The following is an 18,934-nucleotide window of genomic DNA, read 5'->3' as shown; positions in this document are numbered from 1 at the left end:
GAGTTCTGTCTTTTCAAAGTGATGCTGAGGCCACGTTTCTGGTGCCCTCATATAGCATGTGGATTTGTTTAAAACAATTTCAGTCTGTTGCACTTCGGGGTGAACTGAGAGTACCTTTTATGTCTCATCATTACTTGCATTGGGCCTCTACATGAGAAGGTAATGTGGAGGAAGAATTGCCATAATTCTCTGTAAACTATTGAGCAGATTCAAAGCTAGTGTAGGAATGTTATCCATGAGGTTTAGGCTATAGGACTGATAACTTTCCTATTTGTAATCTTAATGGAGGCTCTGCCTGAAGATGAGGGGAAGGTAAGGATTTGCTGGTTGGCTTCTTGACGAAATCTCATGCCTTCGGTTTTCATGTCCCTAAAAAGAAGTGTGAAGTTGTGCCAGCTGGTCATCAAGAAACCTTTAAACTTTCAGATGGTATGAGTATCTCACTGGATGCTTCCTGGGAGTTTTAATTGCTATCAAAGTAGACAGTGGTTGCCTCTGCGGCTGAGGAGAGCAGTTGAATAAATGGTGCATCATGCCCTTTCCGTGTCTTCTGCCTTTATCAAAAAGTGTAAGTTGTGCATGGTGCTGGGCCAGACCCCAATCAAAGAACAATCCAAGCATCCTTCTTGAGGTATATCGAGCCAGATGAATTTCCCACGGCTTCCAAAACAAATTGCCGCAACTGGGCTGCTTAAAACACAGTTAAATTCTCTCACGGTTCTGGAGGCCAGAAGTCTGAAATCAAGGTGTCAGCAGGGCCAAGCTGCTTCCAGAGGCTCTGGGGAGAACCTTCTTTGCCTTTCCAGCTTCTGGTAGCTTTTAATGGCCTTGACTGTGACAGCAGAACTCCAGTGTCTGCTTCCATCTCCACATGGTCTTCTCTGCGTCTTCTGTGTCCTCTCCTCTTCTTATAAGAACACCAGGCATTGAATTCAGAGCCCACTCTAATCCAGTATGATCTCATCTTGACCCTCAACTAACATCTACAAAGACCCTATTTCCAAATAGGGTCCCATTCTGAGGTTCCAGGTGAACATGTATTAGGTAGGGGGACACTGTCCACCCCACTATAGGAGCATACTGTATATGATTATATATTCCTGATACTTTATTTTTTACCTCTGACTTCAAAAGTAGTGAAAAACTTAATGGTTGTTAAAATGTAAAGGGGTTGATTTTATGTCTCCCTCAATGGGTATCTTAGAATCTTGTGGTCTGTCAAGATACCTGTCCTCCACTTCTCCCCGCTTCTCTCCTCTTTCAGCTCAGAAGTTCCTAGTAGGTGGCTCTGTTCTGAGAAATGTGTCTTTGATGTGGTTTAGACTGTGCCATCCTGGTGTTTACAGAAGTATATTCAAGTGACTCTGTCTTAAGAAGCCTTTTGAGATTCTGAATGCTATGTACATGTTGACTGTTCTTAAGGAAATTCTCCACACTATGAGCAAATCATAAGTTTATTTCTAACAAGTGTCAAGTATTAGAATTTTTTTAATAGAAGTCAACCCAGGTCCTCTCTGCAAGAACGTCAAGAGAGTACAGGCGTACCTCATTTAATTGTGCTTTGCTTTACAAATTGAAGGTTTGTGACAACCCTGTGTCGAACAAGTCTATTGGCACCATTTTTCCAGCAACATTTCCTCACTTCATGTCTGTGTGTCACAGTTTGTTCAATATCTCGCAATATTTCAAACCCTCCACCAGCAAAAAGATTATGACTCGCTGAAGGCTCAGATGATAGTTAGCATTTTTTAGCAATTAAGTATTTTTAAATAAAGGTATGTACATTGGGTTTTTTTTTGTTTTTTTGCGGTACGCGGGCCTCTCACTGTTGTGGCCCCTCCCATTGCGGAGCACAGGCTCCGGACGCGCAGGCCCAGCGGCCATGGCTCACGGGCCCCGCTGCTCCGCAGCACGTGGGATCCTCCCAGAGCGGGACACGAACCCGCGTCCCCTGCATCGGCAGGCGGACTCCCAACCACTGTGCCACCAGGGAGGCCCCTACATTGTTTTTTTAGACATAATGCTACTGTATACTTAATAGGCTACAGTATAGTGTAAACATAAGTTTTATATGGACTGGGAAACCAAACAATTTGTGTGACTTACTTTATTGTGATATTTGCTTTATTGCAGTGGTCTGGAACCAAACCCACAATATCTCCAGGGTATGCCTGTCTAGTCCTGAAATGAGAATGTGCCAATATATGGAAAATGTCAGTAACTGTTCCTTTCACAATCTGCTTCCCAAGTGCCAACTGTGGACCCAGTCCCATTAAATCAATCAAGTCAGTTGATCTGACACTGGCAGTCTCACTTTTGAGGTGGGAATCTGTATTATTGGAGAAGGAAAGGAAGAAGCAAAACCCAGAATTACTGGGGAGAGATGCATCACTGAGGAGACTTAGAAATTGGAGAAACATCAAGAATAGTTTTATTGATTTCATCACAGATGCCACCATCAGGCATTAGCCTCTGGACCTGGGAGTTGATAGCAAGTTCTAAATCTAGAGTGCCTAACAGGCAGTTCAGGTTTTTATCAGATTTCTTTTGCAATAGAATATTGAAAAGATCCTAACTAACTTTTTAAAGAATGTGTATTTTGCCTACTGCAGCTTTCAAAGGCCATCCTCTGTCTACTTCTTATGGATTTACTGAATAACTAGGCAAACAGTTGGTAGGGGTTTGGGGAAAAGGCCCTTAGATGACGTCTGCATATATTCTAAGCAGAATCCCACAGAAAAGTCTATCGAGTGCAGTCTGTAAAGGTCAAAAAACAGCAGGCTGTGCCTAAAATGCTAACATAGGCTCAATCATCTACCAGATTCTCAAACTTGTTTTCATGACGTAGTCTGTAGTTATCTCAAGGGAGGACTCAGATCTCAGGTTCCCCAGATTAAGTTTTAATCCATCTGTTTGATAGATGCAGAGGCAGATGCAGAGGCAGGCATGGGGATAAGGAGAGAAAGACATCAAATCAAGCAAAATGATAGGACGTTGCATCTTCTCTCTGGTTACATCTGTTTCAGTGTTACTGAGAGATGTCAATTGCTGAGATGCAGGCTAGGTCACAAAGATGAGTGTCTGCAGAACAAGAGGTGATGTGGTCTAGTCTACCACAATTGAGTACAAATCCACTTAGAATCAAGCCACTTACTTGCAGCCCAAGGTTCTCGATATTTCTAAGGCTATTGGAAGGTTAGCTAGTCCAACATTCCACTAATAAAGGAATTCCCTTCAGCATCCCTGAGGCCTAGGTCCTCTACTTGAATAGCTTCATTGATGGGGACCTTACTATCTTATCATGGAATTCATATTTGAACTATTATTTCTTTGTTTGGTCTTGGTTTGATTTGAAATCTGCCTTCCTATAATTTAACATTTGGGGCCTACATTTGTTCTCCGAAGTTACATAATAACACAGGTTTGTTGAACACTGACTCTGTAACGGAGACTGGACCAAACTAAGCATTCTACCGGCGCTGTCTAAATCATCACTCTCACAGTCAGAAAGTGGCTGGCTGTGCACTAAACCCGTTTCCTCCTGGGCACGCGGCTAGACCATGTTTCTGAGTCTCCCTGTTGTTGAAAGTGGCCTTGTGCCTGAGGTCTGGCCAATGACATGTAGGCAGAAGTGATGTGTGACATGTCAGAGCTGGCTCATGACAGCCTGCCATGTATGACTTGCGTGCTCTTTCCCTTTCCACAGAGGCCCCGAAAGGCTCGTGAAGATGGCCGAGCCACCAGATGGAAGGAGCTGTGGTCACTGAATCATGGCTTGGAGCAAAACTGCCTGCTAATCAAGGACACCCATTTTGGACTATGCACAAGTGAGAAATAAACATCTAATGTGTAAATCACTAATATGACGTAACTACCGTAGTAGTTAATTGCTAATAGCTATATATGTAATATAACTATGCTATACATATTATGATGTGTAATATAACTATAGCAGCTAAATCAACTAACCCAGATAGCTACTGCTACTATTATTTCTATCTTACAGATAACACACCGGTGCCTTAAGAGAGTAGACAATTTAGTGGAAGTCACAGAGAAAGTCGTAGAGTTGGAGGTCTAACTCCAGAGCCTACACTGTTGATCCTTACACTGAGCTGGGGGGTTGTTTGTTTTTTAATGCTTCAGAGCTCATCTCTGTCCCATGTGACAGCACTTTAAATATCTAGGGATAGCTACCGGTGTCCTTTCCTACACTTGGTATTCCCTTCTGTCAGCTGAAGCGTCCTAGTCCTTTCCATTCTCCCCACATAGATTCCAGATGTCTCAGAATTTTCATTGTTCTCTTGGTCACATTCTACTCTGCTAAAGGCCACATTAAAACTTGGTTTCCTGTGCTAAATGCAACACAGCAGAAGGGGCTGGGGGCATCGGAGGAGAGCGGGCCCATTCGTATGCTGGAAGTCAGATGGTGGTCGTGTGAACTTGTGGCTGACTAATCACCCCAGGGCTTTTTCACCCTCTCTACTCAGAGAGTAGCCAGTGGACCACAACATTGTCTTCACCTAGGAACTTGTTAGGAAAGCAGGAGCTGAAGCCCGCACTCCAGACCTACTGAATCAGAACCTGCATTTTAGCAAGATCCCCAGGTGACTCCTGTGCTCCCTGCAGTTTGAGAAGCACTTGTCTCTCAATTGCCTCTATCAGCCTAAAGAGAAAACATTGCTATGTTCTGCTTGCTTCATTTTGTTAGTTTTGGCCTGTTATGATCATTTAAATTTGATTCTGTCACTCAGTGAGCACATCTGAGTTCAAGTGACTCAGTCAACTCTGCAAGCCATTATCCTGCTCAGCCTTGCATCACCCACGTTTCATCAGCATGCCTTCTGTGTTCATTCAGTTTGTGCATGAATGTGTTGAACAAGACAGGGCTGCTAGGAAATAATGAAGCACGTTTCTGTCTCCACCATCAGTCTGTTAATCAGCACTGACACTGCTCTGGCCGCCCAGGGTCGTATCTGACTGATGGTGCTGCTGCAGGGCCCCCAGGGTCTTCACGAGCAGCTCCGGCGGACTCGCTCCCTCGTATGCACCACCCAGCGCGTGCTGGACCAGCCTGGCAGGCACCTCAAAGAACATGATGATGGTTTGGAAGGTCTTCACCTGCTAGCAGATTCCTAACCCCCAGCACTTCAGAATGTGGCTGTTTTTCGAGATAGGGTCTTGGAAGAGGTAGTTACAATGAGCTCATTCGGGTGGCCCTAATCCAATGTGACTGGTGTCCTTATAAGAAGGGAAGATTGGGACACAGGCACAGGTGCAGAGGGAAGATCATGTGAGGACGCAGCAGGTAGGCAGTCACCTGCAAGCCAAGGAGAGAGGCCTCAGAAGACCCCAACCCTGCCAACACCTTGATCTCTGGGCTCCAGAATCATGAGAAAATATTCTGTTGTCTAAGCCCCCCAGTTCGTGGTTCTTTGTTACGGCAGCCTTGAGCAATCTACCACCCCATCCCCTCCGCTCTTCTGCCACTGCGTTTTGGTAGAATTGATCATCTGGCTCTGGTAAGATGATCTGAGGTGGTACCTTTCTGTGTGTGTGAGAAACGTGGGCATAAAGGATGCTACCTTTAAAATGCCTCAGGGCTGTTTGCTCCAGTAACGTCCTGGGTGAAGTAAAGGATTGACTCAAAGGGCAAAATCACTTCTAGGGTTACAAGGTACAGAGGAATGTTCAAGGTGTCTGCATTCATGGGCTTTAATCAAAGCTTACTGGGAATCCCAGAATACAACACCCCTGAGGTGAAGCTTCTGGGAGAATGAAAAAGTCATCACCATACAGCACAAACTCCAGCAGCCCTGTCATCTTGTCCCCTCGACATCAGAATTCCTTTCTCTTGACTCTGGTGCTTCTGACATTAGTGCCTCAGCTGCTCAATCCCCGCTTCTCCTGCTAACTTTTCTACTACTGCTTTTGTTCTCTGTTGAGTGCTTTCTCCCTGCACATTTTTACATCTGGGCACAAATCTCTGTGTGTCACATTCAAACCTCCCAAGAGAGAAGAAGTGCTTAGATAGATTAACTGTTCTTCCTTTTGGATATTCATACATTTTGGATAATGATTTTGTGCTAAACTATCTCACAGGTGACTGACTGGCTGGCCTATAGATAGTTGCTCTGGGGTCAGGGGCTAGTCCCTGGGTGTAATGTCACAGGTGTAAAGCAAGACAAGATCCCACGCGAGGAAGCGCCCTCGGCAGTGTTGTTTACTGGAAGACGTTAGCATAGCGGGCACGCCCTTGCTACTCAAAGTGTGGTCTATGGACCAGCAGCGTGGGCATCACCAGGAGCTTGGTAGATGAGGAACCTTGACTCCACCCCAGTGCTGCTCAACCAGAATTTGCATTTTAACAAGATGCCCAGGGGATTTGGATGTGTGTTGTAAGTTTGAGAAATGCTCTACCAAGCCCTGCCCCCACTGATTTTTGGTAAATTTGAACTTTTCTGAATATTAGCCTTGCTTAAAACTGCATACCCGTGTGGGTCAGATCAGATCCTAGGAGTTTTAAAGCTGTGCTGAGCCTTAGCCATGCAGTCAGATTTCAGGACGAGAAGCTGAAGACCAGAGAGATTAGTTTGCCTAAGAGCACAGCACTAGAATGCATTTAATTATGCACAATTGTGTGGGAACACTGGTAATATAAAAAAAAATTATTTTCTTATGCAACCCAGCAATACTGAGTCAGTTTCTGAGCCAGATAAACGTAAGAACTGGGCCTAAACTTGTTAAAGCAATGGACGAATTAGCTGGCTGCATACATGAACTGCATTCAGAGGGGTTAGTGCCGTGGAGGGTTGAAGAGAAGTCGGAAGGATTGTCTGCCAAAGAGAAACACCACCGTGCTTCCAGTTACAGGGGCCAGCACTTGGCTTGGAGAATTACTCTATCTGGTCTTACCCTCTTAGGAGAGATTATTAAAGTCTATCCCATTTCTAAGCAAATTCTCCCACATCTTTTATATTTTAAATTTGATTCGCATCAGAATGCCTTTGGCCCACACACATTTTTCATCTAAACAGACACCATGATAATAAAAGCACTTGCAGTAGTGGCACTGGTAGAAATAATAATTAGTACAGCATTTTAGATCTGTATGAATGAGCTATGTATGTCACATGGGTATCTAAAAAAATGTGCCATTGCAAATCTTGAAGGTTTTCCCTGATGAATTTTCCATTTGATCCATAAATTGATCTTATAGTTTTTTGTTTTTTGTTTTTATAAATTTATTTATTTATTTTTGGCTGTGTTGGGTCTTCGTTTCTGTGCGAGGGCTTTCTCTAGTTGCGGCAAGCGGGGGCCACTCTTCATCGCGGTGCACAGGCCTCTCCCATTGCGGAGTACAGGCTCCAGATGCGCAGGCTCAGTAGTTGTGGCTCACGGGCCCAGTTGTTCCGTGGCATGTGGGATCTTCCCAGACCAGGGCTCGAACCCGTGTCCCCTGCACTGGCAGGCAGATTCTCAACCACTGCACCACCAGGGAAGCCCGATCTTATAGTTTAAAATACTCTTCTTAGGTTTTGTAGTGGTCACTGCTCATTCAATATTTAGCTACAGAATATCCCCTTTGCAGAGCTTTTGAGGGGGTGGAATTATATACATGAACACTCAAAGGAATGTTAGAGAGCCTGGAACTGGCATCTCGTTTTACAGGTGAGGAGAATAATGTCCATAAATGGTCAGTGGCAAAGCAGAAACGGGCACCCAGGGGGACAGAGATTTGAATCATCCAACAGATCGGTAGGGTGTCCCGTGTGGCTGTGAGCTTGGTCTTGGGAGCCTGAGAGCCTGATATTTGGGCATTTGCTTGGGCCGCCTGGCAAAATACTTACTCCTGTTCCCCAGCGACAGGTCTTAGCTGTGGTTCCTGCTTCCAGGTATATAGGTGTCTTGGTTGTGAGTTGGATATACTCCAATGCACTCAACCATTTTCCCTCAATGTGTAGGACTGCTGCTCTTGTCTATGGATTTCTTGCAATCATTGGTTTTGCCATGCATCCGACAGACATATATTTGGTGCCTACTGTATACCAGGCACTGCATCTCATGCAGTGGGATTCCAGGATGAAGAAGACACACTCCCTGCCCTGGGAGCTCCCTGCATAGAGTAAACAAGATATCTGGGAGGCAGGTGGATGGAACACAGTGTGGTGAGGGTGAAAGATGAACCAAGTGCAGTGGGAGGGTTTTCATTCTTGTTTGCATCAACTCTATTTCTTTCACTTTCTGCCTTTTCTTTCAGTTTCTCTTCCTTCTTGAAAATGACTAAATATCAAATAGCTTAAGGATAGTAATACCTGGTTTTATTTTATCACACGTCCATTGTACCCAAGCACTGTGATGGGTACACAGAGGTGAACTATGTCGGTGACAGGTGACACACTTGTCACCAAATAGCTGCATGGGGTGTGCTAAGTGCTGGGACGGGGGGCGTGCAAGGCCCCTCCGGGTACAGGAGGAGGGCCTTCTCTGGGAGGGAGTTGGGAAAGTTTACACTGAAACTTGAAGAATAAATAGGAGTTGCCTAGACTCCTTGGAAGAAGATTGTCCAGGCAAAAGGCAGAGGTCCATGACGTGTCTGTATCTGGGGACTTGTTTGTTTACTGAGGCTGGAGCATGTACAGAACGACAGCTTCTATAAGCCAGCTCAGGAGGACAGGAGTCAACCCTCCAATAGTGGCACAGGACACACATCCCAGACTCCCCTGACTCTGGAGCCCTTTAAATGATAATACATGGATGGTACCCACACAGGCTTCCTGGGAGGTAAGGCCTGCTTGAATTTAAGCATGAGAGGCCCTCAGCTTTCACATAGTCTCCCTTTTGCTCACCATTCACACCCACACGCCAGCCGCCTCCGTCCTTGGGCTTTGGTCTTTCACACGTGGCCGGACTGGTGATGAAGCATCTCGTGGCGGCAGGCACCATTACCGAGAGAACAGCCAAGGGCTGGCTGGCTTGCTGCCCAGCTGCCTGAGCCCCTGCCTGGTCGGACCCTGGAGCGTCTTTCTGGGGGCTCCTCGGCCCACTCCCACCCGCTCCTTCTCCGTGGTGGGATTGGTGGGAGTGGGTTAGGACACAGGTCCAGGCTGTCTGCAGACGGCCTCATGTGGGACTGGTCCACTGAGGCGCCATGTGACTTGTGGTAACAAGCAGAAGAGGTGCCCCTTCACTGCAGCCTCGGTTCTGGAAAACCCCAGGTCTGGTTAGAGGTTGGAAGGTTGAGGGAAGACTTGTGGGCCCTGGCAGCACTGGGCGGACCCAGCACCAGCAGGGGTCCCCTCCCCAGGCACTGGCACCTGGGAGCTTCTTAGCTGCCTGCCAGGTAGTCTGAGCCTGGGGGAGGGGGTGCCTATAGAAGCCATAATTAGGGATTTTACTGTCTGTTTTTAGCTCCTCTGGAATGGAAATTCTGGAAGTCAGCAGGAGCCAAACTGGCTGGGCAGGGCCAGGCAGTGGTTCTCCTGACTGTTGATGGCAGCACAGGCCACCTCTGAGTCACAGGCATGGTGAGAGGGCTTAGGTGGGTCCTCTGGGTGCAGAACCCTCGTAAGTCATCTCCTGGAAGCCACAGCCGGCAGGTAGCTTGTGCCGTGTAGATCATGGACTCTGGTTAAGCACTTTCAAACATGTTCTGTAATAGAGACCCCGGCTGCGGCTCCTCTCCTGCTGTCGCCCCTTCTCCTCCTCTGGTCGGTGGTCGTGTGGTGTCCCAGCCATTTCTCCCCCACAGGGTTGGATGCCGTCTCTCCGGCTGGAAAACAGAGAAGAGAAGGTCAGTGTTTTTTCCCTTATCATCCCTCTGTTGTCCTGGGAGCGAAGCCTCTGGCTGCACAATCAAGATGGGTCGACCTGTCTTACTTCCAGACCCTTCTGTCCCTAGCCAGAGCCCCGGGTTTCCCACTCGGGCACCAACTAAAGGCCTGTTAACCAACCATGGGCTCCCTGGTCATTTTATTTTTTGTGGGGTGGGAAGACTAGATTACTGCCTAGAAGCCTAGTCTGTCCATTGTAGGAAGGGCTCTCAGAGAAGAAATCCCTTCCAAATACCACGTAGGCGGCTGACTGAGCCCCAAGGGGGTTACGTGGCGTCAGGTGTGCATTTATGGGTATGAGGGCGAGGGAGATGATTATCCTGAGACTCGGGCAGCCCCGCTGGTGTGGCCGTCACCATCCAGGCTGGAGGATGGGCCAGGGGATGTTACCTGGGGGGTGGATGCCAGGTGGACGTGCTCACAGACCCCATGTCAGAGGCCGTGGCTCCACACGGCTCAGAAGCACGGAGGTCAGGAGGGTAAAGATGCTTGTTCTGCACCTCAGTGTGGGACAGGAGGCTGGCAGTGTCCCTGGGACACACTCCTGGGAGGGTCTCCAAGTAGAGCATCCAGTCAAAGGGCAGAAGGAGGGTCACTGCGACAGTCAGTGCCATGTCTCCCACTCAAAATTGGGATGGGTGGTTTGCCACGGAGTCCCTGCAGCTGCTCTCTCCACAGTGTGAGAACCTGAGCGTCCCCACAGGGTCTGCCTCCAGGTCAAGTTCATGCTGCATTTCCTGGCTGCCCATGTTTCTCACAACTCACCCACCTGGATGGCGGAGGGGTCAGAGGGAGGAGAGCCAAATGGGTTATTTATGGTGGGAAAGAGGAAGAACAGGGGGGCAGGCAGATCTGCCTCCCAAGCCCTCAGTGACCAAGCAGCCTGTGCTCCTGGACACCTTCCTGCCCTCTCCGGCCTCTGTGGGTCCGTCTGTGCCAGGGGAGATGCCTACCTTGCAGGATCATTGGATGTCTCAATATGCAGATGCCCAGGGCCAGCCTGGGATGTGTGAGACGCCTAGTAAATGAAAAGGTAAGCGAACAAACAGACTTCCTACTAAAATCTGACACCCTGCAGATATTTCCTTCTGACCCAGGACAGCCTCAGCATCGATAATTGCAGCTTTCGGGAAGTTTGATGGAAAAGAATTTGTGACACCCTCCCTGGCAGGAAGCATGGAGTTTGGAAATGTGTCTTTGCACCGAGATCAGAAAGTGTGTGCGGTTCAGAAAGAACTGCACGGGGAGGGGCGGGGGGGGGGGGTCGACTCTGCGCTGCCCCTCTGCAAGCTTCCCGTGTCTACTGCCAAACCTCTTCAGGGTCGAAATAAGCGAGATCGAGCGCGATATATGAAGCAGAACCATGGGAGTGTCTTTTCATCCTGGACTGAACAATTTCAAACTTTCATCTGATGTTTTTTCAGGGGAGGGGTGGGGAAGGGTCTTAACTCTTAATAAAAAATCAGACGTCAGCATCTCCTGTAGAGCCAAGTCCTCGGGTACTGGACCTGGAGCCTTTGAGCTCCGAGAGTTCATTGTAAACATCAGTGTGGCCAAAACCCACAGTTGAGTGCTGTTTCTGGAAAGTGAGTGGAAGGATGATTTTTTTTTTTTTTTTAATTCAGCAAATAACATGGCTTCTCTCTGTATCTTTACTTATTACGGGCTCTGGCTTTACCAAGCCGGTCAATCTCTTTTATAGATAAATATGTACCCGTTTTATTAAAACAAAAGCCTCTTAAATGCAGATGGTATGCTTCCTGTTTGCTAGTCCTCGCAGATTCCTTGTTGCAACCGAAGCGGGCGTGTTACTTTGATAGTCGTATGAAATAACCTTAACTTTGCTTGGGGATATTTATAACAAAACATGCAGAATTATTGCACCATAAAGCCTGCTTCACTGATTCTTGCTGATTAAAAACTTTTTTTTTTAAGACTAATGTAATAAAAACCAAAGACCCAACAGCTGGAGCTCTGAGCACAGCCCAACTGGAGCCAGCGGCTCCCCCTCCGCCTTTGATTCAAACCCTGTGCCTGGGAAGCCAGGCCAGCATGGTGGCCCCTTCCCAGAGGCGCTTCATGCATCACCAACCTTCCCGCCCCAAGTCCAGGCGAGGAATGAATGGCCTGGGCCTGGGAGGGACGGGCTTGTCTTTCTGCCACGCTGAAGGCCAGCGCCAAGTTTTGCTTCAGGAAAAACTAAGGCAGAGCAATCCCTGGTATTAAGCAAGGCCGTTGTACCTCCCCTGTGCCCTGGCAGACAGGCCCAATAGGGCAGAGGCATTTTTAACTGATGGTAGGACCTTGCAAGGATAAGAAGTTGGCAGGAACTGACACAACCCTTTCTTCCTCTTTCCAAGGTGTCTGTTTACTGGGTACATCCTCAAGGGCACTATGAAATCAGATCCAGTGGGGTTTTCTCCCCTTGGCTGTTGGCCAGAATCAAACTGGTTTCATCAGACTCTGAGTGTAGATGTTACGTGCGTTAATTGGTGCGTTCAGCGTTAATCCTCACTTTCTTTGGGGACTACAAGAAGCTTTCCCATAACCTCTCCCATTGGGTGCCTGTCTTTGGGGCCCGAACCACCACCATCACACTCTTCTCTTTTCTCACTTTCCCTCATCCTTCTTCAACCCCTCCCTGGCCACCTACGCATTCACACATGCATAATTCTTAATCCCTCAGAGTCAGAGGTTTCCCTGAAGCTAGCTCAGGTGGAAAACCTGGGCTTTTGCTTTTTTAAAAAGGCATTTTCTTATTTTTGAGGGGTGACTGAAGAGAATTACAACACATTCCTCTTAAGCCCAACTGTCTGGAAGCTGGGGCCCAACAGGGATCTCTGTCCTGTAGTGGCGCCTCTGGCCACCAATCGCCAATCCTGGGGGACCTTCGCTGTTTTTAATGAGACGGAATAGAATAAAAAGACTCGATTTAGGGAACACCCATGTGCCCAACCCTCACCCTAAATAAAAGGCCATTGCTCTTGCCTGTGGTGTGTCCTGTGGGCTCTCTTTGATCCATCTCCTTCTCTCTCCCCCAGAAGTGATCAATCATCCTGAGGTGTGTGTTCACCATTCCCTTGCTTTTCTTTACGTTTTCATGTATATTGAGTATCTCTAACTAGAATATTCAGTTTGCATGTTTCCGGACTTTACATGATAGAATAATATTCTTCTGCAGATTCTTTCCGGCAACATCAGTCTCCCAAGAAGCATCCTTTTGGCTGCGGCTGTGAAATTGTTCAGTGTCGCCGCTCACTGAGTCCCATCGTATGGTGATATTGATTCCAAAGGACGTTTAGGTTGTTTTCACTATTTCAGACTTTCCTGCTGTGCTATGTACATTCTAGATATGTCTCCTTGTTCGAGACTTGCTCTGGAAGTAAAATGACTGGTTCTAGAATGTGTACATCTTCAGTTTTCCAAAAGTGGCTAGGTCAGTTTCCATTCTGCTCCAGTGTAGTAAGTGTACCATTTGTTTCCTTACCAACACTTGATATTGTTTTTTATCTTTGCCAGTTCAGTGAGCAGAAAATGACGGCTCACCATTGTTTCAATTTGAATTCCCCTGTTGGTTAATGAGGATGGGTGTCTTTTAATTATGCCAATTAGCCATTGTGAAGCACCTATTGAACTATTTTGCCTGTTTTTCTTAATGGATTTCCAGGTGTTCTTTATATGTTTTGGATGTCCATCCTCAGTCAGTTATGTGTTGTGCAAATATATACTCCCAATTTTGGCTTATCATTTCACTGTCTTTGTGGTGTCTTTTGATGAACAGAAGTTATTAATTTTAACATAGTTAAGTTCTTCAATCTTTCCCATTAGAATTTGCATAACTGTGTCTGGTTTTAGGAATCCTTTTCAACTACATTCAAGTTCATAAGGATAGTCTCCTAAATTGTCTTTTAAAAGTTTAATAGTTTTATCTTTTGCATTTAGCACTTTAGTCCACCTGAAATTCTTTCTTTTTTTTTAATGGTGTGAGTTCAGGGTCCAGTTAAAATTTTCCCTTCATATGGATACAGCATTATTCCACCAATTTATTGAATAGTCCATCCTTTCCATTGATCTATAATGCACCAAATTCATATCAATATTGGTCTCTTTGAGGCTCTCAGTTCTGTTGATCAGTTTGTTTCTCTCCAGTACCACACTGTTTTATGCACTATGGCTTTGAATAAATATCGATACCTTGTGATGTTAGTTCCACACTCCTCCTCCCCCATTCTTCTTCAACAGTGTCTTGGCTGCTATGCTGTCTTGTCCATGTAACTTTTAGACTCAGCTCATCAAGGTCCACAAAAACTCTATTGGTATTTGACTGGATATGAACTAAATCTGTAGATGAGTTTGTGAAAAATTGGTATCTTTGTTGATTAAAAGATTTTGATACTACTCTAAACTGTGTTTTTAAAACAAACTTTCTAGCATTTTTTTGTTGATAGATGAAAATGAAATTGATCTTTGTATGTTGATTTTATACCCATCCAGCACCTTTGATAAAATTTCATCAATACTTATACTCTTTCTGATAGATTTTTTTTTTTTTTTTTTTTTGTGGTACGCGGGCCTCTCACTGTTGTGACCTCTCCCGTTGCGGAGCACAGGCTCCGGACGCGCAGGCTCAGCTTCCATGGCTCACGGGCCTAGCCACTCCGTGGCATGTGGGATCTTCCCGGACCGGGGCATGAACCCTTGTCCCCTGCATCAGCAGGCGGACTCTCAACCACTGCGCCATCAGGGAAGCCCTCTGATAGACTTTCTAGGGTTGTTTTTGAAGACAATTGTATCATCTGCAAATAACGACAGATTTGCTTTTTCCTTTGCAGTCTTTACCATTCTTACTTCTTTTTCTTGCCCTCCTCTATTGGGTTGAATCTCCAGTACAAAATGGATTAGAAGTAGTGAGAGTGGACACATTTGTCTTGTACCCGATATTAAAAGAAATATAGATGATGTTTTACCATATGATGATGTCTGTAAAGTGATGTCTAGGCTGAAGAAGTTCCTTTATGTACTTAGATTACTAAGAGTTTTTTGTTTTTTTTAAATCATGAGTAGTACTTTAACAACTACCTTTCTTTTTACTTTGAGAAGATGACTATTCTCCTTTAATCTGTTAATGGAGTAAATTATATTAACTGATTTTCTAATATTTATGACCAACTAGGTCATAAATGATTTTATACAGTACTGAAATTTGTTAGTGTTTCTGTTTATCTCTTGTTGCATAACAAACTACTTCAAAACTTAGTTGATTAAAACAATATTCATTTTATTTTATTCATAATTTTGCAGATCAGAAATTTGGACAGGACTCAGCACAGGGATTTTCCTGCTTCATATGGACTCCTTGAGGTCACTTGGTGGATTTAAGCTGGCAGATGGGCTGGTCTGGTGGGTCCAAAACAACCTCATTCATGTGTTTGGTGCTTTGACAGAAATGGCTGAAAAACTGGACTCATCTGGGACTGTCAATCACAGTGCTCTCATGTTGCCTTTCCACCTGGCATTCTCACGGTAGTCTTACTCCTTACATGACTGCTCAGGGCTTCCCAGAGGAAGTTTCTAAGAGACAAGGCAGAAGGCGGTCATGCAGTGGCACATCTACCACATTCTATTGATGAAGCACTTTTCTAGAAGAAAAGGGAAGGAATTAGACTCTACCTCTGAATGGGAGAAGTCACACAAAAAAGTGCAGTCATCTTTAATCTGCCGTCGTTAGCTAGCCGTTTACTATTTTTACATCTATATTTCATAAGTGAGATTGTAACTTTCAGCTACTGTCCTTGTCTGCTTTTGATACCAAAGTTCTGCCAGCCTCATTAAAATGAAATGGTGAGTCATACCTACTTTTCTCTATCTTAACATAATTTCAAACTAGTTTCATTTCTTGAATGTTGGTAGAACTTGCTGGTAAAATCATCTGAGCCTGGTGTTTCCTTTTTGAAAGATTTTCAACTATTATTTCAATTTATTTAATGTTTAAAGGACTATTTGAGTTTTCTATTTTTTCTTGAGTCAGTTATATAAAATTATACTTACCTAGTAATTTGTCCATTTCATGTACATTTCCAAGTTTATTGGTATTAAATCGTTGTAATGTCTGCAGCATCTATAATTATGTCTCATTTTTAATTTCTGATATTGTTATCTGTGACTGCCCCTTTTCTTGATTAATCCTGCCAGAAATGTATCCATTTTATTAGTTTTGTCCAAAAACAACTTTTGGCTCTGTTGATTCTCTCAATATTTTTGTCTTCTATTTCATTAATTTCTCATCTTTATATTCTTCATCTTTCTTTGGGTTCATTCTATCTTTTTCTATCTTCTTAAGTTGTATGCTTAGCTCATTAATTCTATTATAAATTGTTTTCCTTAGCTTCTTTGAATCACTGGTTATAAGCATATTTTAAAATTTCCAACCATTAGGAAGTTATCTTTTTGTTATTGCTTTCTCATTTAACTGCATTGTAATCAGAGAATGTGGTCTGTGTGATATCAATGCTCTAAAATCCATAGAGACATTTTTTGACTCAGTGTGTTATCACTGAAAATAACTTACATTCTATAGTTGTTTGGTATAGTTCTCTTTAAATATATGTTAGATCAATCTTATGGTGCTGTTCCAGTCTTCTATATTTGTACGTGTTTTTTGCTTTTTTGTTTTATTTGTTGTTGCTTTGTTTTGCTTTGTATTCTTTTTTTTTTTTTTTTTGTGGTACGCGGGCCTCTCACTGTTATGGCCTCTCCTGTTGCAGAGCACAGGCTCCGGACACGCAGGCTCAGTGGCCATGGCTCACGGGCCCAGCCGCTCCGCGGCATGTGGGATCTTCCCGGACCGGGGCACGAACCCGTGTCCCCTGCATCAGCAGGCGGACTCTCAACCACTGCACCACGAGGGAAGCCCTGCTTTGTATTCTTGATGTTTCAATTACTGGGACAGGTATGATAAATTTTCCTACCATAAGAGTGGATTTACTTATTTCCCCTTGTAATTGTGTATATTTTTTCTTTTATGTATTTAGAAGCTATATTTTTAGGTTACACATGTTTAAAGTTGCTCTATTTTCCCAGTAAACTGAAACTTGTATCACTGTATAATGATTCTATTTATTCCTAGTGGCGCTTCTTACCTTCATGTCTATTTTGTCTACTCTAAATTTAGGTACACCAGCTTTTTGATTAGCATTTGCCTGGAATATCATTTTCAGTTCTTTTTACTTTCACCTTTTATGTTTCTATGTGTTACCTATAAATAGCATATAGACAGATTCATTTAACTGAAACTTTGTCAATTTGTATTGATTGTGATTACTGATATATTTGCCATTTTATCAAAAGCTTTCTATTTGTCTTGCCTTCTTTGTTTCTTTTTCTCTCCTTACTTGCCTTCTTTTATCTTTTTAATATTTATTTTCTTATTTTAACGTTTTATTACAGAAAGTTTTAAACACATACAAAAATGGAAAAACCATCTCTCAGCTTCACCAAATGAATTTTTTCTCTCTTCTATATTTTCCCCACAACCCAGCATTGGATTGTTTTTAAGCAAAACAAAGCCATCATATAATTTCATTCATACATTCTTCAGTGTGTATCTATAATATTTAAGAGGTCTTTTGTAAAACAAAACCACATTACCATTATTACATCTTAAAAAATAGTAACTCTTTAATATCATTAAATATCCAGTTAGTGTTCAAATTTTCCTAATTGTCTCACATACACAATTTTTTTTTTTTTTTACTGTTGTATTGGTTTGCTTAAATTGGATCCACTAAGGCCCACCCATTTCTTTCTTTTTTTAGAGTAAAAATTATTTTTCTTATCTCCTTTTCCCCCTTACTAGCTTAAAAATTATATAATTTTTTCCCATTTTTTCTTACTATTCTAGAAATTCTAACATCAAAGTTAATCAGTATTTTCTCCCTCTTTCTGAACAATACATGATTTGAGGGATAGTTTAACTCCTATCAAAAAACCCCTCCTCTAATCTCAGACTATATGCTATAAGGTTTTGTATTTTGATCCACTAATTCTCTCTTCAATTGTATCCAATCTGCTGTTAAACTCAACTACTGAGTTTCATGTTATAATTATCATTTTCATTTCTTGGGTTTTTTGGTTCTTTTTCATATAGTCTCTTGTCTTTACTCATATTTAAAATTCCTTATTTTATCTTTTAAATCATATATTCTTTATCTGATAATTCCATGGGTCTGATTCTTCTTCTTCTTATTATTTTTTTTAAATCCTGCTTGTACCCACTCATGCTTTGTTTCCTTATATATTTTGTGATTCTTGACTGTGAGCTGATACCTGTGGGAATTATTTGAGGTTTGGTTGATGAGTTTCTCTTGGGAAGATTTGTGTTTGCCTCTTTCAGGCATCTGGGGCACCTCCTGTCATAAATATCTTTAAACTAAATATTCAACTTGAAGTTTTTCCTTCTTCCTCAGTTCTAGGTTCACAGAGGCAAATTCTTTGCACCCCCTTGGAGGAGGGAATAGATGAGTTTATTTCTCAGTTCACTCTTACAGGAAAGATATAACCCAGTGAGTCTCTAACTTTATGTAGGGGGTGTTCTATTAGACTCCTCACCTTGATTGGGCCCTATTTCCTTCACCCAGCAAGGCTGTGAAAAACAAAATTCAAGTTCACTGTTGCAGCAAATGTCATCAAGGTAAAAGCTGGCTTTAGAAGTCTACACATCTCTCTGGTTTTTCACTTTCACTTAATTTTCAGTCTCTTGCCATTTTTCTGGCCAAACTCAACAATGCTTTTTATAGATCAGCATTGTTAATCGCTTTCGGTAAGAGGGTAGGCCAGCGTATCTCTTCCATGCTTCCAGAAGTAAAAGTCCTCCCAACAGTTACTATTCCAGTTCCTATTCCCAGAGAGCTGACTTTTGTTAGACAAAGTTTTGGGAGTTTCTAACTTCAGTAGAACAAGCCCACCTGGCTGCTTTGCAGTCTGTGTCTCCATCTCTTTCAGATGCACCCGTTTCTTCTTGACCTTGACCCCTGATCCTCTGCTTTCAGAGGCTCCTCTGCTTGCCAACCTTACAAAGTACAGTGAGACCATCTAGTATGAGT

General features: G+C 43.8%; 1 protein-coding gene across 2 annotated transcripts in view; it reads left to right on the top strand.

Moving 5' to 3' along the window:
- The window catches only part of TAF4B (TATA-box binding protein associated factor 4b), a 129,982-nt gene extending 118,727 nt beyond the window's left edge, over window positions 1-11,255 (top strand). The window contains exons 14-15 of one of the 2 annotated variants that reach the window (XM_049697674.1): window positions 3,707-3,827; window positions 9,752-11,255. In XM_049697674.1, coding sequence (XP_049553631.1) covers window positions 3,707-3,827; window positions 9,752-9,948 — 318 coding nt within the window. In that variant the 3' untranslated portion in view covers window positions 9,949-11,255. The remainder of the gene's footprint in view (window positions 1-3,706; window positions 3,828-9,751) is intronic. The other variant, XM_049697673.1, reaches the window with a different exon arrangement.
- Window positions 11,256-18,934: the final 7,679 nt, after the last annotated feature.

This window comes from Orcinus orca, chromosome 15 (assembly GCF_937001465.1).
Source record: "Orcinus orca chromosome 15, mOrcOrc1.1, whole genome shotgun sequence".
Classification (NCBI taxonomy): domain Eukaryota; kingdom Metazoa; phylum Chordata; class Mammalia; order Artiodactyla; family Delphinidae; genus Orcinus; species Orcinus orca.
This window is presented reverse-complemented; position numbering and strand designations above follow the sequence as displayed.